The sequence below is a fragment of the Sminthopsis crassicaudata genome, chromosome 6, assembly GCF_048593235.1.
Source record: "Sminthopsis crassicaudata isolate SCR6 chromosome 6, ASM4859323v1, whole genome shotgun sequence".
NCBI classification, from domain to species: Eukaryota; Metazoa; Chordata; class Mammalia; order Dasyuromorphia; family Dasyuridae; genus Sminthopsis; species Sminthopsis crassicaudata.
This window is the reverse complement of record NC_133622.1, coordinates 811,749-835,827: the sequence shown is the minus strand read 5'-3', so window position 1 is coordinate 835,827 and position 24,079 is coordinate 811,749. Positions and strand designations below refer to the sequence as shown.

Sequence of the window (24,079 nt, the reverse complement as noted above, 5' to 3'; positions counted from 1 at the left end):
TGCTTCCTGGATGAGGTGGTAGCTGGCTTTGAAGAATGGGGGAGAACCACAGAAACTTAGGAGACACATTGCTTCTTACCATTGGCCTCTGCTGGTCAAATGCAACCGCAGACGAGAAAACAGCCGATTTTCTGTCCCAATCCCGCCAAAACCACGGCTGAATGTGGGGCCATTCCCGCCACTTCTGACTCCTCTGAACTCTAGTTAGCAACATTTTGCTGTAGAGATCCAAGTTACCTCCCACTCCCCCTCATTTATGTCTGTTGTGATGCATTTAACTCATAAAAGTGCACTTCACAAGGCTAATTTTCAGACCGGGACCACTTGGGAGCGAGAATAATTAGGCTCGTTTAAGAGAATCCCTCCCCTCGGAAAACTGCTGAATTATTCATGTCCCGAACAACTGCTCCAGCCGCCCCGCCAAGCACCCGCCTCATTCTGTTTAACTTTCAATCATCTGGAAGTTCGTCGTTCTAGGACAGCTCGGACCGTCTCCTCGAGGCTGAAGCTCATAAACCTCTGGCAGAGCCCCAGGGCTGGGGAGGGATCATTATCAGCACAGGGCAGAGGCTGGCTGAGGTGCAGACCGCGCAGCATGGATTGCAGAGTGCCCTCGTACCTATGTTCTTATTCTTGCTTTCCATCTCTGTGATGTGTCCACATAAGGTCTCCTCCTTCCACAGATGTTTCAGAGAGAAAGGGGGGCTTTGTCTTACGGCCCCTGACGGCCAGTGGGAGCGCTTTTGGGCTCCCTCCTTCCTAGCGTCAGTAACGGCTGAAGCGATCATCGGCTGACGTAAGAGGCAATCAATATCCTATGTATCCGAGGGGATTCTTCCCAACTGCAGTGTACCAGTGATGGGGCAGGGCCTGGCGGTTCACAGTGCGTATGTGTGCTTGTCTTCCTCTTCCTCTTCCTGGCTCATCGCTAATCTTCTCAGCCTCATCTCTACGCTCCCAGATCCTACTGGCTCCCAGATCCTACTGGCTCCCAGATCCCTCCTGGCTCCCAGATCCCTCCTGGCTCCCAGATCCCTCCTGGCTCCCAGATCCTACTGGCTCCCAGATCCCTCCCGGCTCCCAGATCCCTCCTGGCTCCAGATCCCTCCTGGCTCCAGATCCCTCCCGGCTCCCAGATCCCTCCTGACTCCCAGATCCCTCCTGGCTCCCAGATCCCTCCTGGCTCCAGATCCCTCCTGGCTCCAGATCCCTCCCGGCTCCCAGATCCCTCCCGGCTCCCAGATCCCTCCCGGCTCCCAGATCCCTCCCGGCTCCCAGATCCTACTGGCTCCCAGATCCTACTGGCTCCCAGATCCCTCCTGGCTCCCAGATTCCTCCTGGCTCCCAGATCCTACTGGCTCCCAGATCCCTCCTGGCTCCCAGATCCCTCCTGGCTCCCAGATCCCTCCTGGCTCCCAGATCCCTCCTGGCTCCCAGATCTCTCCTGGCTCCCAGATCCCTCCTGGCTCCCAGATCCCTCCTGACTCCCAGATCCCTCCTGGCTCCCAGATCCCTCCTGGCTCCCAGATCTCTCCTAAACCCCATAATCTCTCTACCTAGACTTTGTCCTGAGCTCCAGCCTCCGTTATTTAAGACTGGCCACCTTGTAGCTGTCTCAGAGTCCACAAATCCAGAGCAGAACTTATCTTTCCCTTCAAACCCTCCACTCTTCAGCATTTTCCTATTGTTGTCAAAGCAAGACCGTGTTCTCTATTACCTGTAAAGATATCCTCGAGCGTAGGAAGCCCTCCGCCAATACAGGCCTACACCCACAACTGAGCAGTCAACCACAAGCCTGAATTAAATTCTAAGCTCAGGATTGACTTGCCCAGGTTCCCCAGCTCCCAACTTCAGATCTTGGGGGTCCCAGCACTGCCCACTGCCCCTTTGTCCCCTCTGCTAATAAAAATGTGCGAGGCTTGGGTCAGCGAGGTGGTGCAGGGGTTAGAGTGCTGCTCCTGAGCCAGGAGGAGCCAGTCCAAATTTGGACTCACTGAGCATGAACTAGCTGTATGACCCTGGCAAGTCACTTAGCCTCAGTTGCCTTGGGAAAAAAAAAAAAATTAAAAATACTAGAGAAGACCAACAAAAGCAGTCTCCCACGCGTATATTTTACGAATGGGATTGACCGTAAAGAAGCCACGTCTGCAGAAGAGCTGACTAAAGGACCACCTTGGAGCCCAGCATTCAAACACTGGAGGGGGGAGCTGCTGCGACCAAGAGGAGTGCCTGAGCATTCTGGGAGAATTCTGAGGCACCAGCACGGAACCTTAGCAGGGCAATTCTGGGTGAGCCTGGACATGGCCTGGGGGGGGGGGGGGACAAGCACAGGAAAACAAAGCAAGAGAGGGGGCTGGGGAAGAATGGAGAGCCCGGGGCACCTAATCTCCCGAGACCTCAGTTTCCACATCAGAAAAATAAGGCGGGACAACTCTTCCCGGTTTAAACCAATGCCATCCATCAATGAGGCCTTCGCTGCTCTGGCTGGAGTGCTTTCTTAGTAACAGTTCATCCATTCCTTTGTTCAGTCTATAAATCCACTGGCAAAAGGACTGTGGGAGAATGGAGCTGCTCAGCCCTCCGCCTTGCTGCTCTGGAACTCAGAAGCCGCTGCAGAAGACGGAGCAGGGAATGAGAGGGACTTCAGGAGCCACAGGAGGGCTAGTACCCTTCTTCAAGGAGCTGTGATTTCTTCAGTGTGGGAATCCTATCCACTGAAGCAGGATGCAGCCCCTCCTCACTCTTGGAAGACAAGCTAGCTGCAGCTGCCCTGGTCATTGCCCTGGTCATCTCTGGGACCAGCCCCAGGGGGCAGATGCGGTCTCCCCGGCCTGCAGGGGAAGCCCTTCTGCTTGTTTCCTGGCTGCCCTGGCTTCCTGAACCTCTTGGCCAAACTCCTCCCTCCCTCACCCCCCTCTTTCTGCGCCTCTTTCTGCCAAGTGCCTGGACCTTCTCCTGCACGTGGTTAGTCTGCACGTGGTTTGCACGTGGTTGTCGCTGTGTTGTCTCCCTGCTGGGCTGGGATTTCCTCCAGAGCAGGGACTGACTGTATCCCCAGCCCTTGTGCAGGGGCTGACACCTAGGCCAAGAGGTTGTTTTGGAGGGAACCCCACCCATAAGTGTGTCTGTGTCCTGCCCGCGCCCCTTGGCCGCCCCCGTTCTCTCCCTCTCCTTGACCGCCTCATTTGCTGAGCCGCACCAGCGCCGAGGTTAGGTCGGTCACCCCACGGGGACCCACGTGGCCTCTTCCCCTACATTCCAGTTTTCTACTTTGAGCGTCAGCGTCACCATGACAAGCGTCTGATTCACTACTGCAAGGCCACGTTATTCCATCAAGTTCTGGTTGTGTTATCTATAGAGCGAGAGGACAACGGGGATACGCCATGTTCCCAAAGCACGCGCATTAGCCCGTTGGAGGCGAGAAAACATCCCTGTCCCGCCTCTGCTTGTCTCTACTTCAGTCGCCCCATTCCCACGTCTTAAACCCTGCATTCCTTCGGCTCTCCTCCCTTCCTGCGTTGCCGCTGTGCCGTTCTCAGCCTTCTGAGTCCAGTGCGGCCTTTTAGGGCCTGATGTGGGCCCCACAAAAGCTGAAGATCAGGAAGATCAAATGAGGTGATTAGTAAAGTGCTTGACGCGGGGCCTGACGCAGTGTGAACGTCAGATGCTGCCCCCCCCCCCCCCCACTACTTGGGTCTCAGTGACCAAAAACCATTATAATCATTGGTAGCTGGGTGAGAGGCGCCTCGTCTGGCTGAAAGTCTCTGTAGCCTGATCAAACCTGCCCGAGTTTCCACCTGATAGTGGAGACTTCCAGAGCACAGGATCGTCTCTAGGCCACGATGAGTCCTCGGAATATTATCCTAAAGGAGGCTTAATATTTGCTAATCAAAAGATATTTTAGAGCAAGAAAAACAAAACACACTGAACAATCCTGAAATCCCCCACGTAATACACTACAGATCAGTGGAGCACAGGCTTATTAGAAATATGTAACTTTGAACATGCCTTGAACTTGAAACTTGAGCCATAACATGGTCTCCAGATGTTGGGGCTTAAAAGTCTGAGATTTTGAAAAGAGATGAGGTGCAGAGAATGAGAAAGACGATGGTCAAAGAGAGCAAAACTATGTTCTTGGAAGGTAGATTGAAAAGCCCAACTCTTTAAACACAAAGAAAGATGAGGGGGGAGTGAGGGGGAGTTGGAGTTTGGGAGGAGGGGATCGACCTGACCCCGGAAGAACTGTCACAGGTACGGGGATTAAACTGGTTATACTCGGGCCCAAAGGATAAAATTCAGAGCAAAACCGACAGCCCCCAGAGGCCAGATCCTTGGTCCGATTTTGCCGCTCTAAGAAAGATAGGATGCCGTGCTCCCCGATGCGCTCGTCCTCCCGCCAGCCGGCCTTGGTTGTTCTCAAAGCCACACAGACATCCCTGCCTGTCTGCATTGGCTCACGCTGTTTCCCGCCGAGCGCGCCTCTCATCCCCTTCCTCAGACAGAACTTTTTTGCACCTCTCAATGAAACTGTTATTCGGGGACTCACAAGTCAGAGGGTTTTTACCTTATCCCTACAAGTACCCAGGAGGGAGCCTTGTCTTCTCTCCATTTCCCACCCCACTCACGGCCTCACGCTTTCTGTGCTTCATAAATGATCCCTGCATTTGCGTCCCTCAGAGGATTAGAAATTTTGGCCTCGGATGTCACTCACTCTGACCCCTTCATTTTGCAGCTGAAAAAACTCGGGGCGGGGGTCCTCACTTGTCTGGGGGCACACGTGGAGGAAGGGACAAAGATGCTCATACAACCCCGACTCCAGAGAGCATTTCTCCCCTGCGGCTCGTCCGGCAGCGGGCAGAGATTTGTGGGGGGGTTGGCTTTGGTGAAGCAGGGATTCATTGGTAAACGATGGGACCAGATAAACACCAGGGATCTGGCCTCCGGCTGCCAACCCATCCCTTCTTCATGTCAAAGCAGAGCTCCCTGGTGCCCTCTTCTGGATCCTGCCGCCACCGTGTTCCTCCCATTGTAGAAATCTCCTATTTTCACCTTCTGGACGACTTCGGGCTTTTTCCTTCCCCAGGACATCCTAAGTCACTCGTGGAAAGTGCTTTCAAGGGTGGAGTCAACAAAGCATCAACCTGAATTTATAAGCTATTCATGAGACTGTGCTCAGTGCCAGGGACACAAACTGCCAGGCTTCATAGGCAAAGATGTCGTAACAAGGAACAGGGTCCAAGGGGGTGGGTGGATCTCTTGGCCAATCACACTATTCTGGGCACGGAACAAGAGCAGAGACGATAACGATGACGAGCTTCGGACCCGCGGAGCGCTTCGCCTGGGCCAGCTCATTTCAGGAGCCGTGGCAGCTACCCCTTTCAGTCCCTTCCCTGCCCGCCTTATTTGTTGGATTTCTAATTCTCTTAGATATCATTTCCAGATGGAAGCCCCAGATGCGCATTCAGATGTCTCTCTCGAGCCAAGGAATCTGACTGAGCACAGCCAAATCAAATGAAGTACAAGGACTAAACAATATGTAATTGCATTTGGCCAAATTTCCAAGGGGTAAAGCATTTTATCTCACAAGGGCCGGCTCGACGCTTAGAAAACGGCAGTAAGCGACCCAGTTCGTGCTGTGAGTCAAACCCACATCGTAGTAATCGGATGTGACGAGGGGCATTTCGACGTCACCTGCCCTAACCTAGGTTCTGCGCTAATGCGAGAGAGACAAAAAACCAAACCACAGCAAAAGCCCTTCCCTGGAGTTCTCTCTAAAAAGCAAGCCCTTTAGGCACAGGAAGCACATCTCTATCATCCGGCGATAAGCCCTCCTTCCAAGCTTCGCTTAATGGAACTGAGTGTGTGGTCTTAAAGAAGGACCCCCCCTGGTCTGGCACAGAGCAGGCATTTAGTAAGTGCTGCTGACTACCTGTAGATGGTGCCAAACCATACCTGAAGAATTAAACCGTTTAATTTTTGCCACTATGGGACGCCAAACAACCGCTTATTGTACAACTCATTTTTCTTTGCTGAACGTTACCCCCAGGTCCACTGAAGACTGGCGCATTTGTTTTTGAACTAAAATGTCTCAGGGTGGCAATAACGGTAGCGATTTTACAGGTTAACAAAACCTTTTCTTCCCAGCAGTCCTGTAAGGCTAACAGGGTAAACAGTATTACCCTCTTTTCATCATGCATTTTTTTCTTTGCATATTATAAATACTCTCCTGATGTCAAAAAAGAAATCCGAGTGACGTGCAGGATTCAACGTATCAAGACATGCTCTTATTAAGTGGCAAACACCCTCGCACTTACAAGCCGCCTTCTCTTGGAGAACATGGGGAGCAAGGCTCTCACCAGCTTCTGTGGAGGGGGTGGTTGCCGCTGGCAGTCCTGGGAATAAGTTTTTTGGAAGGCCCATGGGAGAGCTAAGAGGAGAGAGTTCATCCTTGAGTGTGAGTCATAGGAAGGGTGGTTAAAGCAGCTGAGACAAAGACAAAGCTTAGGAGGGCCACAGAGCTTAGGTCGGGTATCCCACAAGGGACTGGATTTGTTCTGGTCGAACCAGAAGCAAACGACAATCAAGGCTGCCTCGGAAGGTGATGGGGTCCGTCCGGGGAGAACTGTGGGCAAGAGCTGGATGATTTCTGCCTTGGACAGAAGCTCTGTGGGGGGGGAGAGTAGGGTTAGAGGGGAACGGAGAGTCCTTCTCCCTAGGAAACTCCGTGACGTGGAAAGGGCTCTAGCTCAGCCTCTCCGCAAGAATCGTCAAGGGCTTTGCCTCTCGGTACAAGCATCTCTTCCATCTTCACATCCTTTAGCGCCAAGGATGATCTTTGTCCACCGTCTATCCAGACTCGCTGGTAAACCAGCCGCTGCCGCCGTGCCACGCAGCCTCTCGCTGAGCTCGAGAGCTCTGGAAATTGGCTTTCTGATTTCCGTCCAGTCCAGTCTCCTAATCCCTACTAACACAGATCCTAATCTAATGCAAACAGAGGATTTGCTTTCTGGGAGGGCGAGGGGCCCGGCAGATCTTTGGCTTTGAAGTAATTTCATAGGTTTCTGGTTATTAAAAGTAAGAGGGATCTTTCCTAATTTTATAGATTAAAAAAAACTTTTTACGTAGGCAGTTAAGTAGGGTGAATACAATGCCAGTCTGGAGTCAGGAAGACATGAGGGCGAATCCAGTCTTAGACCTTGTTGGCTGCGTGATCCTGGACCAGCCACTTAATCTCTGTTTGCCTCAGTTTTCTCCACTGTGCCATGGAGATGACAATAGCACCTACTTCCCAGGGCTGCAGTGAAGCTCAGATAAGAAGTGCAAAATGTTAGCACAGTGCCCGGCACACGGTAAGTGCTGTGGTTGTTAGGGGAGCAGGAACAGTTCCAGGACTCAGAGTCCGGTCTCGTGAGAACTGGTGCCCTGGGCTTGGTGTGCTTTGGGTCCAGTAAATATCCACTAAAAAAAGATCTGAGGGAAAAGAGCAGGGAAATACAGAAGACTTGCACAATGAATAAACTGATGAATATCAGTTTATTAAATGAATAAACTAGCACAATGAATAAAATGGAAAAAAGTTAATTTGCTAGGAATGAATAGCTCATTTCTTAAGGCACGGAGAAAAGATGATGTGTTAAAAGGAGCTTTCTTGTTGGATACAGGAGATCTGGGTTCTATGCTGGCTCTGGCATCGCTTAGCCGGGGCTTTGGACAACCTTTTTTATCTTTCTCAGAACCACTGTCTTGTTTGCAGGATGGGCACAAGGATCCTTGAACTTCTGCTGCGAGGAAAGTCTTATAAAAGTCTAAGTTGCTTTGGAAATAGAATTTCTTTTTACCCAGCCAGAATTTATTTGTTTTTACCAAGCACGTTCTTCCTAAAATTTCGATTTAAAAAGTGCTTACACTGGAATGCTGGCTGCCAACCAGCTAACAAGGTCAGACATTTCCCATCCCTCCTCGCTGTGCCGAGTCAGCTCCATGACTGAGCCTGATGATAATCTCTCAGGAGCTTTTCCTGCTACCCGTGGTCACTATTCCTGGCTTACTGGTTGTGCTCTGAAAACTGGAAAATGGAATGTGAGGCTGAGGTCCACCAGAAGGAAAGATAATACTAACCTGCACAGGCAGCGCGGCCGCCATCTCTGTCCAAATTTTTCATTTTGCCCAGCACCCTTTTCACCATTTCATGCTATTTTTCCATGACTTCTTCTGATGTATCTGGTGTGGACCCTGAGTTCTCCAAGGCCATATGGTAGTAATCCCTCCATAAGGGAGTGTGGCCTTACCTAGGTGATGGACTGGGAATAACTCCCACAAGGGTGTGTGTGTGTGTGTGTGTGTGTGTGTGTGCATGTGTGTGAGTGTGAGTGTGTGTGAGTGTGTGTGTGTGAGTGTGAGTATGTGTGTGTGTCTGAGTGTGTGTGTGTGAGTGTGTGTGTGTGTGAGTATGTGTGTGTGTGTGAGTGTGTGTGTGTCTGAGTGTGTGTGTGAGTGTGAGTGTGTGTGAGTGTGTGTGTGTCTGAGTGTGTGTGAGTGTGTGTGAGTGTGTGTGTGTGTGAGTGTGTGTGTGAGTGTGTGTGTCTGAGTGTGTGTGTGAGTGTGTGTGAGTGTGTGTGTGTCTGAGTGTGTGTGTGTGTGAGTGTGAGTGAGTGTGAGTGTGTGTGAGTGTGTGTGAGTGTGCATGTGTGTGTGAGTGTGCATGTGTGTGAGTGTGAGTGTGTGTGAGTGTGCGTGTGAGTGTGTGTGTGAGTATGTGTGTGTGTGCATGTGTGTGAGTATGTGTGTGTGTGTCTGAGTGTGTGTGTGAGTGTGTGTGAGTGTGCATGTGTGTGAGTGTGAGTGTGTGTGAGTGTGTGTGTGCATGTGTGTGAGTGTGTGTGTGTGAGTGTGAGTATGTGTGTGTGAGTGTGTGTGAGTGTGTGTGTGAGTATGTGTGTGTGTCTGAGTGTGTGTGTGAGTGTGTGTGTGTGCATGTGTGTGAGTGTGAGTGTGTGTGAGTGTGTGTGTGAGTATGTGTGTGCATGTGTGTGAGTGTGCATGTGTGTGTGAGTGTGCATGTGTGTGTGTTTGAGTGTGTGTGAGTGTGTGTGAGTGTGTCTGAGTGTGTGAGTGTGTGTGTGCATGTGTGTGAGTGTTTGAGTGTGTGTGTGCATGTGTGTGAGTGTGCATGTGTGTGTGAGTGTGCATGTGTGTGTGTTTGAGTGTGTGTGTGAGTGTGTGTGTCTGAGTGTGTGAGTGTGTGTGAGTGTGTGAGTGTGTGTGAGTGTGTGTGCATGTGTGTGTGAGTGTGCATGTGTGTGAGTGTTTGAGTGTGTGTGTGAGTGTGTGTGAGTGTGTCTGTGAGTGTGAGTGTGTGTGAGTGTGTGTGTGAATGTTTGAGTGTGAGTGTGTGTGAGTGAGTGTGTGTGAGTGTGAGTGTTTGAGTGTGTGTGAGTATGTGTGAGTGTGAGTGTGTGTGAGTGTTTGAGTGTGTGTGAGTGTGTGAGAGTGTGTCTGAGTGTGTGAGTGTGAGTGTGTGTGTGAGTGTGTGTGTGTGAGTGTGTGTGTGAGTGTGTGTGAGTGTGAGTGTTTGAGTGTGTGTGAGTATGTGTGAGTGTGAGTGTGTGTGTGAGTGTTTGAGTGTGTGTGAGTGTGTGAGAGTGTGTCTCAGTGTGTGAGTGTGTCTGAGTGTGTGAGTGTGAGTGTGTGTGTGTGAGTGTGTGTGAGTGTGTGAGTGTGTGTGAGTGTGTCTGTGAGTGTGAGTGTGTGTGAGTGTGTGTGTGTGAATGTTTGAGTGTGAGTGTGTGTGAGTGAGTGTGTGTGAGTGTGAGTGTTTGAGTGTGTGTGAGTATGTGTGAGTGTGAGTGTGTGTGAGTGTTTGAGTGTGTGTGAGTGTGTGAGAGTGTGTCTGAGTGTGTGAGTGTGTCTGAGTGTGTGAGTGTGAGTGTGTGTGTGAGTGTGTGTGTGAGTGTGTGTGTGAGTGTGTGTGAGTGTGAGTGTTTGAGTGTGTGTGAGTATGTGTGAGTGTGAGTGTGAGTGTTTGAGTGTGTGTGAGTGTGTGAGAGTGTGTCTCAGTGTGTGAGTGTGTCTGAGTGTGTGAGTGTGAGTGTGTGTGTGTGAGTGTGTGTGTGAGTGTGTGTGAGTGTGTGTGAGTGTGTGTGAGTGTGTGTGAGTGTGTCTGAGTGTGTGTGTCTGAGTGTGTGAGTGTGTGTGTGTGTGTGAGTGTGAGTGTGTGTGTGAGTCTGTGTGTGAGTGTGTGTGAGTGTGTGTGTGAGTGTGTGTGAGTGTGTGTGTCTGAGTGTGTGTGAGTGTGTGTGTGTGAGTGTGTGTGTATGTGAGTGTGTGTGTGTGTGTGAGTGTGTGTGTGTGTGTGAGTATGTGTGTGTGTGTGAGTGTGTGTGTGAGTATGTGTGTGTATGTGAGTGTGTGTGAGTGTGTGTGTGTGTGAGTATGTGTGTGTATGTGTATGTGAGTGTGTGTGTACACTGGAAATCCAGCTAATGTACAGCCACTGCCATCATGGGGAGAGAAAAAGGGGCCCGGACCTGCCTTATCTAACAAACACTCAATGTCTGTGGCAAGAGGAGAGACGCAGATAGCCTTGGATGTAGCGATGTTTCTCCAGAGTCTGTGTCCCGAAGAGATCATGAAAGAGGGGAAAGAACCCACAGGTACAAAAATGTTTGTGGCAGCCCTTTTTGTGTTGTGCTTGGAGGCCCATCTGCTGGGGAATGACTGAATAAGTTCTCGTATATGAATAGAAAGGAATAGTATTGTTCTGTAAGGAAGGATGAGCAGGCTGGTTTCAGCTTCGACCGGGAGACTTCCATGACTGATGCTAAGTGAAGTGAGCAGAACCAGGAGATCATTTACACGGTAACAAGATGATGTGACGATCAACTGTGAAGGACCTGGCTCTTTCGCAAGTGAGGAGGTTCATGGCATTTCCAATAGACTTGTGTCGGAATGTGCCCTGTGCATCCGGGGAGAACTGTGGGGATCGAGTGCGGATCAGCACAGCACTTTCACCTTTTATTGCTCATTGTTATTCGTTTGCTTATTTTTGTTTATTTCTCATGGTTTTTTTCCTTTTTGATCTGATTTTTGTTGCACAGTATGATGAATATGGAAATGTTTAGAAGAACTGCACATGTTTAACCTATATTGAATTGTTTGCTGTCTTGGGGAGGATTAGGATGAGGGAGGAAGGGAGAACAATTAGGAAGACAAGGTTTTACAAAGGGGAATGGCGAAAACTATCTTTGCTTGTATTTGGAAAAATAAAAGACTATTGGGGGGGGGGGGGAAGAAAAGGAAAGGCACAGTAGCTCAGACAAGTCCATAATGCAAGTACATTTGGAAGACACTACAGAGAAGGGTGGTGGAAGACTGCCTCCCAAAATAAAAAGTCACCAAAATGAGTATAAACCTCTCAAAAGTTTGACATGAGATCAAAATGATCCAAGAGCTTTCATGCTGAAATTTTCAGGAAGGGAAGAGGACATAAAATGGACTCAATCTGAATATTTCTGGTTTTTTCCTCAATTCCTGCGGAACTATGGCCCCTGGGTCCTGATATGTTAGTCCCCGGTGTGCTACGTCAAGGCAAACTCAAAGATACTATACTTGGGAAGATCAACTGGACATGACTGTAACACAAGGAAGAAACTGGTGCTGGACGTGGCAAAGTAAAAAGCACGGAGGAATCATTTATTACGATACCACACACACAAAAACGCTTTTTAAAGTCATGGCCAACATTATTAGAGCGAGGACTCCTGATCCAAGCATCAAGCATCTCATCTGTATAAAAGCTCTATGAATCTGTGCTGAGAATACCCTTCATAAACTGGAAAGGAGCCCACTGACTTTCCACATTTTTATGGTTTTACGCTAACTTTGAATTGAAAGGTAAAAATAACAAAAGTCTCTCAGAAATGTCAAGAAGCAGTTGGCCGTAGGTCGGAAGCCCCTGATCCTCCTTATTATGTGACCTTGGCCAAGTACTTGCCCTCAGTCTACTTATTGGCAAATGAGAATAATATTAGCGTCTATCCCACAGAGCTGCTGTGAGAATCAAATTAGAGAAGATATGTAAAGGTCTCTTTAAAAAGCTTTAAGTGCTATTCATGCTAGTATTATTATTATTATTATCTCAATTTATCATCTTTTAAAATAGAGACCACATAGAAACAGGCCAGAGCTCTAGTTGAATAAAAGAATTAGGCAGTGTCAGCTCAATGGCTGCGTCCTTGGCTTGCTGCCAGCGGAGTACAGGACGGTGGCCATGACACACGCCTCTTCCTGTTCCCGTAGGATTTGAATCCCTTCTGCTTGGTCTCTTCCTTCCGCAGAGTTTAGAGACGTGGGGCATTTGCTATGACCACTCCGATTTAAAAAGGCTGTTCGTTAGGCTTATTTTATGCATCGTTGTTCTGTCTGGGGGACTGTGAGGAATGAGGAGGTCTATGCCAATTCTCCTGACTGACCTCTCCAGTCTGTGTTTGGTTTGTGGAATAAGGAAAAGTACCTGAGGAGAGAAGTCCCTGTTCTCAAGAAAGGAACCAAAGGATATTAAAGCCTCAGCTCTGGATCACATGACCTAAATTAAAGCGTCAGCACTTTGTGCAATTGTCCTTTGGTCAGTCTCCCTAAATATAAAACCATGGCCTGGGGCGGCTGGAGTCAAAGGTCTCTGCATTTCCTTCTAATCCTAACATCCTTATAGTCTCCTTCCTTCTCAGGGATCCTCCTTTGAACTTAGCCCTGAATGTGAATCTTCTCAACTACATTGCCAAAGGGCTATCCAACCTCAAAGAGAAAGCAGGTCCTGAGACACACACGCACACACCCCAAAAATCAGCAACAACAAAAACTTGCCTCATTCTAAATTGCCCTTGGAAAGTATGGACAGCTTTTGGAAATTTAAAGGAAATTTTCCGTAATGAACCTAAACCTGTCCCTGTATAGACCACCTATTTCTCTTGCTGGACCTAATCCTTCTCTCACATGGCAGGACTTCATACACCTAAACATGGAGCTGCCGGGTCCCCTACTAAGTCTTTTCTTCTCAAAACAAAAAGTCTCCATTTCCTTCAAATGCTCTGTGAATGGTATGACGTCCGGCCTCCCTATTTAGATGGATCCTAGTTGACCTTACCCGTGCTCAGCCCTGGGTACTCTCTGTTTTAGATTCTGGCTTTGAAATTCCATCCTGACTCGAGCACGCTGGTTCTAACATCCTTGTTGCTTCTAACACTCTATGTGCTGAGGATCTTTCCAGCTCTGCCATTTGGAAAATGTTTTATAATGTTTTTATAAACTTTATATATATATAAACTTTATAATGTTTTATAAACTTTCAAGAACTACACAAATGTTGAATTATTCTTTTTCTATCATACTCTATGTCTCCAAATGCCTTCTGACTAGGACATTTTATATGCTATGGTTTTACCTCCAAGAAACAAAACAAGCATTGAGGATGAATTGGTAACTGGAGGGGCTAGGAAGGAGGAAAAAAATTTCTTAAAAACAACAACAACAACAACAAATCCCAATTTTTGTGGCGTTAATAACTAGTAGCCAAACAGAGCAGTCAGCATATCCTGTGCAAGGACAGCATCTTGTCAGAAAAAGACAATACGACTCCATTTTCCTGCTTTCCCAGATGGCAAAATGTTTTCTCAATGAATCCTATAAAGGGACTTAAACCCATTTTCCCCTCAAAGCCTTATGATCCCAGGGCTTCTCCTAGGGAGATTCAGGTAGAGTTTGACCTACCTTTTACCTTTTAATGTCAAGAGAAATGCAGCTGAAGTCACCTAATTCTCAAGAGTAGTTTCGAAGCTCTGAGCAGCCCATACCCTTTTCTGAATTGCATGGAATCAAACCTTCCAGTTCTGGGAAGCCCCTGGTTTTCATTACTTGGAGAAATATAGAGAACATTTTGAGAAATAAATCCGCTTTACATTCTAAGGCAAATTTGTGTTGGAAGATGAATGTTTGACAAACTGGAGTACTTAGGGAAGAAAAGCTAGGATGATGAGAAGGTTCAAGATCGTGTCATAAAAGGTACAGCTGAAAGATAATGGCTGTGAGCCTAGAGAAAAAGACTTCCTGGCGCATAATAACTGACCTCTAATATATGGTCATGATTTTAGGGGTAAAATGAACTCAGAAATTATTAACTCTAGAGATTTTTAATCTGGGATTCAAGAAATCAGTGTTACTTTTAAAAAAGATTTTTTAAAGATTTTGGTAATTTTGGTAACAGTACTTCTGTATAATAGATTTCCTTTGTAACCCTATGAATTTTATTTTATGACTTTAAAAACAGAATGCTCTCAAGGGGAGATGATATGCTTTATCAGACTAGATTGCCAAGGAGGTCTGTTTAACACACAAAAAGTTTAAGAGCTCCTTCTCTAGTTCAACCCACGCAGAAGTAATAATTCAATATATGAAGTCATTAGCAAGAGCTCATACTGTATCTCCCTGCAGTTATCCCAGGCGAGCTCACTACTCCTTGAGGAAAACCATCCTCAGTTCAGATACTTCTTAAGAAATTATCCTTACTGTAACACATTTAATATGTATGGGATTGCCTGTCATCTGCGGGAGGGAGCAGAGGGAGGGAGGGGAGAATTTGGAAAAGTGAATACAAGGGATAATGTTGTAAAAAAACTTACATGTGCATATGTACTGTCAAAAAATTATAATTATAAAATTAATAAATTATATTAAAAATTAAAAAAAAGAAATTATCCTAATACTGAACAGAAATCTGTCTTATGTCTCCTACCCATTGATCGAAGTTCTGCCCTCTCAAGCCTAGCAGATCAGTTAAAATGCTCGGGCCAGAATGGATCCACGCAAGAGCTCTGGGAGAGGATGTGTGGCGCAAAGAATTGGAAGGAGAATGCTCACAACTCACCTTTCTCAGAGGCACTGAAGTAGCTGGGGAAAGGATGGGCCGGCGTGGAGGGAATCCAGCGGCCAACTTTGCTGTTCCCTAGCCATCTGGCCTTGGGCAGGCAGATTTTCTCAGAGTGGAACACAAGTATTAATGTTTCTTCTCACTAAAATGTCATTCTGTCCAATACTACCTTGTTCTGTTTTATTCTATGAGCCCTATACCTGAAATACCCTCCCTCCCCTTCTTTTCCTCCTGAAAATGAGCAGGAGAAGGAAATTGCAACTACCGTAGGCCCTTTTGCCAAGAAAACCCCACATGGAGTCCCAGAGAGTTGGGCACAGCTGTACCACTGACTTCCTAGCCATATTTCCTGACCCAGCTGGCATGGCGCTACCTCCAGGAAGCCCTTTTGAACCAGCTTCTCAAAGCCCCTCTCTAAGGCACTCTTCCTATTTGTATATTCATCATCTGTATTTGTGCATATTATTTCTGGTTGAGTTTGTGCCTTATCTCTTTCACCAATCTCTAAACTGCACAAGGATGGGAACCATGTCTCATTTAGACTTCGTACACCCTTGGTGCCAGTATTGTGCTATGCATGCATAGAGTAAGTGCCTCATAAATGCAGTACCCTATTATTGTAACTGCTCCTCCTTCTGCTACGGCTTCTAGACCCCTCATGCTGGGGACAAGCTCCAGGTCACCAAGGCGCCATCTAAGTTCTGTTTTCTTATGCATCTCCCCCTTCTCCAGGATGGAAGCATTTGAGAGGAAAGGCCCTTTCCCCCGGCCATTAGATCCCGGGGGCTTCGCAGAGTGACTGGCAACAAGGAGAGGCCAACACATGCCCCCTGACTGAGTGATCAAGTCAAATGCTCTGGCCACGATGGATTCATGCAAGGGCTCGGAGGGAGGATGCATTGCTCAAAGAATCGCAAGGAGAATATCCACGCGCCATTAAAATCAGTTAGATTTCAGGTGCGCTGAAAGCGAGATCTCCCTGTCCAGAATGAGAAGCTGTTCAGCACCGGGGCCAGTGGCCAGCGGTTCTGAGCCCCACCGGGACTTGCCTGGGGACCATCACAAAGGATACTGAAGCTCCTGTCCGTGATCGCCAAGTGCCAGAGGTTAATCCGGAGGTCATCCGCAGACATGTACGTCTCACAGTCGCTATTGACAGAGATGGAGTTGATGTGATAGGTGTGACCATTGGCAAAGATCCTCCGGGGGCTGACCTCCACCATCAGATCCATGGGCTTCAGCACAGGCACCTGCCCGAGGAAGAAGCAGAGGGAAGTGTCAGAGAGAGGAAGAAGCAGAGGGAAGTGTCAGAGAGAGGAAGAAGCAGAGGGAAGTGTCAGAGAGGAAGAAGCAGAGGGAAGTGTCAGAGAGCGGAAGAAGCAGAGGGAAGTGTCAGAGAGAGGAAGAAGCAGAGGGAAGTGTCAGAGAGGAAGAAGCAGAGGGAAGTGTCAGAGAGAGGAAGAAGCAGAGGGAAGTGTCAGAGAGAGGAAGAAGCAGAGGGAAGTGTCAGAGAGAGGAAGAGGCAGAGGGAAGTGTCAGAGAGAGGAAGAAGCAGAGGGAAGTGTCAGAGAGAGGAAGAAGCAGAGGGAAGTGTCAGAGAGGAAGAAGCAGAGGGAAGTGTCAGAGAGAGGAAGAAGCAGAGGGAAGTGTCAGAGAGAGGAAGAAGCAGAGGGAAGTGTCAGAGAGGAAGAAGCAGAGGGAAGTGTCAGAGAGAGGAAGAAGCAGAGGGAAGTGTCAGAGAGGAAGAAGCAGAGGGAAGTGTCAGAGAGCGGAAGAAGCAGAGGGAAGTGTCAGAGAGGAAGAAGCAGAGGGAAGTGTCAGAGAGGAAGAAGCAGAGGGAAGTGTCAGAGAGAGGAAGAAGCAGAGGGAAGTGTCAGAGAGAGGAAGAAGCAGAGGGAAGTGTCAGAGAGAGGAAGAAGCAGAGGGAAGTGTCAGAGAGAGGAAGAAGCAGAGGGAAGTGTCAGAGAGGAAGAAGCAGAGGGAAGTGTCAGAGAGCGGAAGAAGCAGAGGGAAGTGTCAGAGAGCGGAAGAAGCAGAGGGAAGTGTCAGAGAGAGGAAGAAGCAGAGGGAAGTGTCAGAGAGCGGAAGAAGCAGAGGGAAGTGTCAGAGAGGAAGAAGCAGAGGGAAGTGTCAGAGAGCGGAAGAAGCAGAGGGAAGTGTCAGAGAGAGGAAGAAGCAGAGGGAAGTGTCAGAGAGAGGAAGAAGCAGAGGGAAGTGTCAGAGAGAGGAAGAAGCAGAGGGAAGTGTCAGAGAGAGGAAGAAGCAGAGGGAAGTGTCAGAGAGGAAGAAGCAGAGGGAAGTGTCAGAGAGCGGAAGAAGCAGAGGGAAGTGTCAGAGAGCGGAAGAAGCAGAGGGAAGTGTCAGAGAGAGGAAGAAGCAGAGGGAAGTGTCAGAGAGCGGAAGAAGCAGAGGGAAGTGTCAGAGAGGAAGAAGCAGAGGGAAGTGTCAGAGAGAGGAAGAAGCAGAGGGAAGTGTCAGAGAGCGGAAGAAGCAGAGGGAAGTGTCAGAGAGGGGAAGAAGCAGAGGGAAGTGTCAGAGAGCGGAAGAAGCAGAGGGAAGTGTCAGAGAGCGGAAGAAGCAGAGGGAAGTGTCAGAGAGAGGAAGAAGCAGAGGGAAGTGTCAGAGAGAGGAAGAAGCAGAGGGAAGTGTCAGAGAGCGGAAGAAGCAGAGGGAAGTGTCAGAGAGCGGAAGAAGCAGAGGGAAGTGTCAGAGAGGAAGAAGCAGAGGGAAGTGTCAGAGAGGAAGAAGCAGAGGGAAGTGTCAGAGAGCGGAAGAAGCAGAGGGAAGTGTCAGAGAGAGGAAGAAGCAGAGGGAAGTGTCAGAGAGAGGAAGAAGCAGAGGGAAGTGTCAGAGAGGAAGAAGCAGAGGGAAGTGTCAGAGAGAGGAAGAAGCAGAGGGAAGTGTCAGAGAGAGGAAGAAGCAGAGGGAAGTGTCAGAGAGAGGAAGAAGCAGAGGGAAGTGTCAGAGAGAGGAAGAAGCAGAGGGAAGTGTCAGAGAGAGGAAGAAGCAGAGGGAAGTGTCAGAGAGAGGAAGAAGCAGAGGGAAGTGTCAGAGAGAGGAAGAAGCAGAGGGAAGTGTCAGAGAGCGGAAGAAGCAGAGGGAAGTGTCAGAGAGAGGAAGAAGCAGAGGGAAGTGTCAGAGAGGAAGAAGCAGAGGGAAGTGTCAGAGAGGAAGAAGCAGAGGGAAGTGTCAGAGAGAGGAAGAAGCAGAGGGAAGTGTCAGAGAGCGGAAGAAGCAGAGGGAAGTGTCAGAGAGAGGAAGAAGCAGAGGGAAGTGTCAGAGAGAGGAAGAAGCAGAGGGAAGTGTCAGAGAGCGGAAGAAGCAGAGGGAAGTGTCAGAGAGAGGAAGAAGCAGAGGGAAGTGTCAGAGAGAGGAAGAAGCAGAGGGAAGTGTCAGAGAGAGGAAGAAGCAGAGGGAAGTGTCAGAGAGAGGAAGAAGCAGAGGGAAGTGTCAGAGAGAGGAAGAAGCAGAGGGAAGTGTCAGAGAGAGGAAGAAGCAGAGGGAAGTGTCAGAGAGAGGAAGAAGCAGAGGGAAGTGTCAGAGAGAGGAAGAAGCAGAGGGAAGTGTCAGAGAGAGGAAGAAGCAGAGGGAAGTGTCAGAGAGAGGAAGAAGCAGAGGGAAGTGTCAGAGAGAGGAAGAAGCAGAGGGAAGTGTCAGAGAGAGGAAGAAGCAGAGGGAAGTGTCAGAGAGAGGAAGAAGCAGAGGGAAGTGTCAGAGAGAGGAAGAAGCAGAGGGAAGTGTCAGAGAGAGGAAGAAGCAGAGGGAAGTGTCAGAGAGAGGAAGAAGCAGAGGGAAGTGTCAGAGAGAGGAAGAAGCAGAGGGAAGTGTCAGAGAGCGGAAGAAGCAGAGGGAAGTGTCAGAGAGAGGAAGAAGCAGAGGGAAGTGTCAGAGAGAGGAAGAAGCAGAGGGAAGTGTCAGAGAGAGGAAGAAGCAGAGGGAAGTGTCAGAGAGCGGAAGAAGCAGAGGGAAGTGTCAGAGAGAGGAAGAAGCAGAGGGAAGTGTCAGAGAGAGGAAGAAGCAGAGGGAAGTGTCAGAGAGAGGAAGAAGCAGAGGGAAGTGTCAGAGAGAGGAAGAGGCAGAGGGAAGTGTCAGAGAGAGGAAGAGGCAGAGGGAAGTGTCAGAGAGAGGAAGAGGCAGAGGGAAGTGTCAGAGAGAGGAAGAAGCAGAGGGAAGTGTCAGAGAGAGGAAGAAGCAGAGGGAAGTGTCAGAGAGGAAGAAGCAGAGGGAAGTGTCAGAGAGAGGAAGAAGCAGAGGGAAGTGTCAGAGAGAGGAAGAGGCAGAGGGAAGTGTCAGAGAGAGGAAGAAGCAGAGGGAAGTGTCAGAGAGAGGAAGAAGCAGAGGGAAGTGTCAGAGAGCGGAAGAAGCAGAGGGAAGTGTCAGAGAGAGGAAGAAGCAGAGGGAAGTGTCAGAGAGAGGAAGAAGCAGAGGGAAGTGTCAGAGAGAGGAAGAAGCAGAGGGAAGTGTCAGAGAGAGGAAGAAGCAGAGGGAAGTGTCAGAGAGAGGAAGAAGCAGAGGGAAGTGTCAGAGAGAGGAAGAAGCAGAGGGAAGTGTCAGAGAGAGGAAGAAGCAGAGGGAAGTGTCAGAGAGAGGAAGAAGCAGAGGGAAGTGTCAGAGAGCGGAAGAAGCAGAGGGAAGTGTCAGAGAGGAAGAAGCAGAGGGAAGTGTCAGAGAGAGGAAGAAGCAGAGGGAAGTGTCAGAGAGCGGAAGAAGCAGAGGGAAGTGTCAGAGAGAGGAAGAAGCAGAGGGAAGTGTCAGAGAGAGGAAGAAGCAGAGGGAAGTGTCAGAGAGCGGAAGAAGCAGAGGGAAGTGTCAGAGAGAGGAAGAGGCAGAGGGAAGTGTCAGAGAGAGGAAGAAGCAGAGGGAAGTGTCAGAGAGAGGAAGAAGCAGAGGGAAGTGTCAGAGAGAGGAAGAAGCAGAGGGAAGTGTCAGAGAGAGGAAGAAGCAGAGGGAAGTGTCAGAGAGCGGAAGAAGCAGAGGGAAGTGTCAGAGAGGAAGAAGCAGAGGGAAGTGTCAGAGAGAGGAAGAAGCAGAGGGAAGTGTCAGAGAGCGGAAGAAGCAGAGGGAAGTGTCAGAGAGAGGAAGAAGCAGAGGGAAGTGTCAGAGAGAGGAAGAAGCAGAGGGAAGTGTCAGAGAGAGGAAGAAGCAGAGGGAAGTGTCAGAGAGAGGAAGAAGCAGAGGGAAGTGTCAGAGAGAGGAAGAAGCAGAGGGAAGTGTCAGAGAGAGGAAGAAGCAGAGGGAAGTGTCAGAGAGAGGAAGAGGCAGAGGGAAGTGTCAGAGAGCGGGCTGCGGCACAAGGGGCCCATCGGGAGCGATGGGCTGGGTTTTGACTCAGAGCCTCAGGTTCCTGAGGGATGTGAGGGGGAGGGCACTTCTAAAATTCTTAGATCTTATGTTCATTTACTGGGCACCAATGAGGCGCCAATGGGCAGTGCTGGCCCCAGGCTCAATGCTCACTTCCTCCATTTCCCAGACTGGAAGTGAGTTTCCTCCTTTCAGCCTGGATTTAGCATTTCATCACATTCTTTTTTCTGAGATAATTATTCACACACTTGGACTTCCCTCCCCCTTTACAAAAAAAAAAAAAATAATAATAATGATAATAATAATAATAGTGAGAGGGGATGCCCTGGCCGTTTTATTCGTTCCATTATTCTCTTTATTTGTCTCTGCCCCTCGGCCTCCGCCTTCTTTGCTAAAGTCTTACTCCAGGGTTCCACCGCAGCATGAAAGCTTTGCAAGGGGACACAGACTTGGGTCCCAGGAGGACTCTGAGGATGGGGGGTGCAGACCTGCTGAATCAGGATGCACCAGAAGGTCATCCCCAGGGCATGGGTTCCCCCTTCAAATGCATTCCTAGAAGGTGGGGACAGAATCTGAGCATAGGATGAAAATGTTAACAATGGCCATAACCTTCCTGGGGCAGCGTTCCGAACTCTCGGCCTAAGAAGTGCACAGGGAAACCATTCTTGCATACACTCTCCAAGGAGCAAGATGGTTTCCAACCACTTTTGTAACCGCTGAAATGCTTCATGGGTATGAAAATGGAGAAAGGTTGGAGCCCGTGACCAGAGCAGGGGAAGTCTCCCCGAGGAGCCTGGCCAAGGCCGCCGTGCACACTAGCCCAGGTTTAAGATTGCTGCCTTTTCCTCCCGTTTTCCCCAGTGTTCTGGGGGGCCGTGAGCCTTCCCTGGGACACCATGAGAACTGAATGGCTTCCGCACTAAATGGATGATTTTCCCACCACCCGGAAGCCCTCTGCTGCACAATGGCCTTCCAGAGCTCCTGGGCTCAGAGATGGCTCCCTGGGGGCAACCTCTGGGAGACGATATGATCCCCCCCCCCCCTACAAGCCCTGCTTTTTTCTCACGTTGGGTAGCAGGGAGCCTGGCCATAGGAAAGGCTCACTTTGCTGACTGCTAGTTTGTTTGGCCTATGAAAACCCAGAATCCTTTGCAAATCCCAAGGGGCCGAAGAGGGACCCCCGGGGAAGACAACCAGCTTTATCATGAAAGAAATGCCTCTTGTCCTTGAGGAGACTTTACGGCCACAAAAGTTTGTTTGCGAGTGGCCCTAGTGGAAGCTCCCCTTCTTGCCCCCTGACAAATGCCTGCCCCAGAGGTGCTGGGGAGCTCTGCCTTATCCCGGACCCCGTCTTCCCTTGGAACTACCCAAATCGTGTTGAATCTGCAGCAGGGGCAGGAGCAGCCGGGTGCCTTCAGTCCTGTCGGGAGCTCCTCTCCCGGGGAGCTTGCTTTGGGTCTCATGCTTGGGGCACGGAGAGGGTGAGTGATTTCTCCTTCCTGCTGAAGGGCGTGCCCGTGCCCGATGTGAAGACTCTGACTCCAGCGGGGGACGCTGGCCCTCCCCGAGAGGCTGGTGAAGCTTTCCTGAGCTCTCCCGCACTAGAAAGGGAGGAGACCAACTCCTTTCCCTTTCCTCATCAGCAAAGGGATAAAGCACTTAGGACAGCGCCTGGCGCCAGCAGGTGCCTAATAAATGCTCGTTTCCATCCCCTTCCCTTGAAGCTCAGACTGAAGCACGAGGGCGTCCAGAGGGTCAGATGGGCCTAATCAAGGGAGATAGAACTGGGGCTGTGGTTATGTAAGAGGGATGGAGTGGGGAGAGAGGGAGCAGCCCCAAGCCCACCCAGGGGAAGTTATTGCGTGGCTTGGGCCGGGGGAGCAGGGCCACTGATAAGACTTTCAAAGGCTGCACTGACCCAGACTTTTGGACCCTCCACCTTCTTCCCATGTCTCCCATCCCTTCGCTGCAGCCACATTTCCTCCGTGATATAAAGATGCACGTGGATGTAATGGAGTTACATCCGGGATCTCCAGGCCACTAAAGCCTCCCTTCTTCAGAGGTCAGTTCTCCAGCCTCCTAGCTACGCCCTGGACACCGTCCCTGCCCTGGGACCTTGTTCCACCAGACCTGCTGCGTCCAGACTTTATGCTCCTGTGCCAAGGAGCGGAACCTCCCATCCGCCCTGTGTCCCGGAGGGGCCTCAGCTCCAAGGCCTCCCGTGCAATCCCCCCAGGCTGCCCTACAGCTTCCTCAAGCCCATTTCTCCCCCTCCCTTGATCAGTATTATTTCATCAACTACTTTGCTGACTCTAGTTCCCCTTGCAGATTAAACAAACCATGAGAGCGGAGCCCAGACCTTGTTCTTTGTAGCCCTGTACACCGAGGCCCTTCCACTGAGGGACTTAGTGGCCAGTGAATGAAGGGTCCACCAAGAAAAGTCCTGCCTTCGGTCGTAGGTCCCTGTGAGACCCTGAGAGGAGTCTCGTGACCTCAGTTTCCTCATTCGTCATGTGAAGCTTAATCAGCGATATCTCAGAGGACCGGGTTCCATCCTCTGAATTCTGCTGTGAACTTTGGAGGAGCAAATCCCATAAATTATCTGGGATTCTCTTTCTTCATCTGTCAAAATAAAGGCAAGTAATCTCTGCGATCCCTTCCACCTCCAAGGGCATCATTTCTGTAGGGGGTCACAGCTTCCCCAAACACGCTCTGGCCCCATGGCCTGTTGTTCAGCCTGAATCCCCTCCTCTGTCCTCAACCTTTGTGCTCGTGTGATGTGTGCAGATCTGTCTCATGTGGCTGTGCATAGACATGTGTTGGTGTGTACATACATGTACTGCGAAGGGGCACACATGTTCTGTGTGCAGGTGTGGCTCAGTGTGGATGCATGCATAGACACGCGTGTCCGTGTAAGGCACTGTGTGAAGGTGCACACATTTCTCTGTACCTAGAGATGCGGACACATTAGTCTAGGGGTTGTGCACACGCTCCCACATGTGTGCACATACTTAGGTGAGTCTGTGAGAGCGCTGCCCTGTGGAGCCAGAGATGAGAGTTCGCACTCAGCACTTTCCAACTCAGAAAGTATTTTCCAGACACCATCTCACCGGATCCGTAGGCAGCCGATTTAAAGGGACTGAGTTTAGAGCCCAAAATGCCGCTTTGTAGCCTCTTCTGACATTACTAGTGATGTGACGACAAGTAAATCACGGTTTTGTTCTTTGTTTTTGTTGCTGGTCCCCCCACCCACCCCAAGGCAGTTGCGGTTAAGTGACTTGCCCAGGGTCACACAGCTAGGAAATATTAAGTGACTGAGGCTGGGTTTGAACTTAGGTCCTCCTGACTCCAGGGCTGACGCTCTATCCGTTGTGCCACCTGTTATTTGTTTTTTAAAAGTAAATTTCTCTGTTCTTTTAATTGCCTATTACTGACTTAATTCACAGGTTTTCTTAAAATGTATTTTTAAATTTAAAATTCAAATTTGTCCTCTCTCCTTCTCCCCTTTTCTCGAGAAGGTAAGCAAATTATATCCCTGCACTCAGAAAAAAACATTTCCATATTAGCCACGCTGGCAAGTTGCTTCATTGCTCTGAAACTCTTTTGGTTTGTTTTGTTTTTTTTGGTGGACAAATCAGAAAAAAACGATGCTTGCACTACCAACCTCGCAGGGTTATCATGAGGAAAATTCTTTGGAAATCTTCAAATGCTAAGAAATGGGAGAAAGGTCATTGCGGTCACTGTGGGAGCTGTCATTTCAGTATGGAGTGTGCATCTCATTCAGTTCTCCTAGAACAAACAGCGGAGTCCCCTCTGCAAGTGGCCATGGCGTGTGAGTGCAAGAAAACCACGTTTTAA

General features: G+C 49.4%; 1 protein-coding gene across 5 annotated transcripts in view; it reads right to left on the bottom strand.

The window, feature by feature from the left end:
• Positions 1 to 24,079, bottom strand: part of PPP2R2C (protein phosphatase 2 regulatory subunit Bgamma) — a 312,010-nt gene that overhangs the window by 36,850 nt on the left and 251,081 nt on the right. For all 5 annotated transcript variants that reach the window (XM_074276435.1, XM_074276438.1, XM_074276436.1 and 2 more), the window contains one exon: positions 15,993 to 16,170. In XM_074276435.1, coding sequence (XP_074132536.1) covers positions 15,993 to 16,170 — 178 coding nt within the window. The remainder of the gene's footprint in view (positions 1 to 15,992; positions 16,171 to 24,079) is intronic.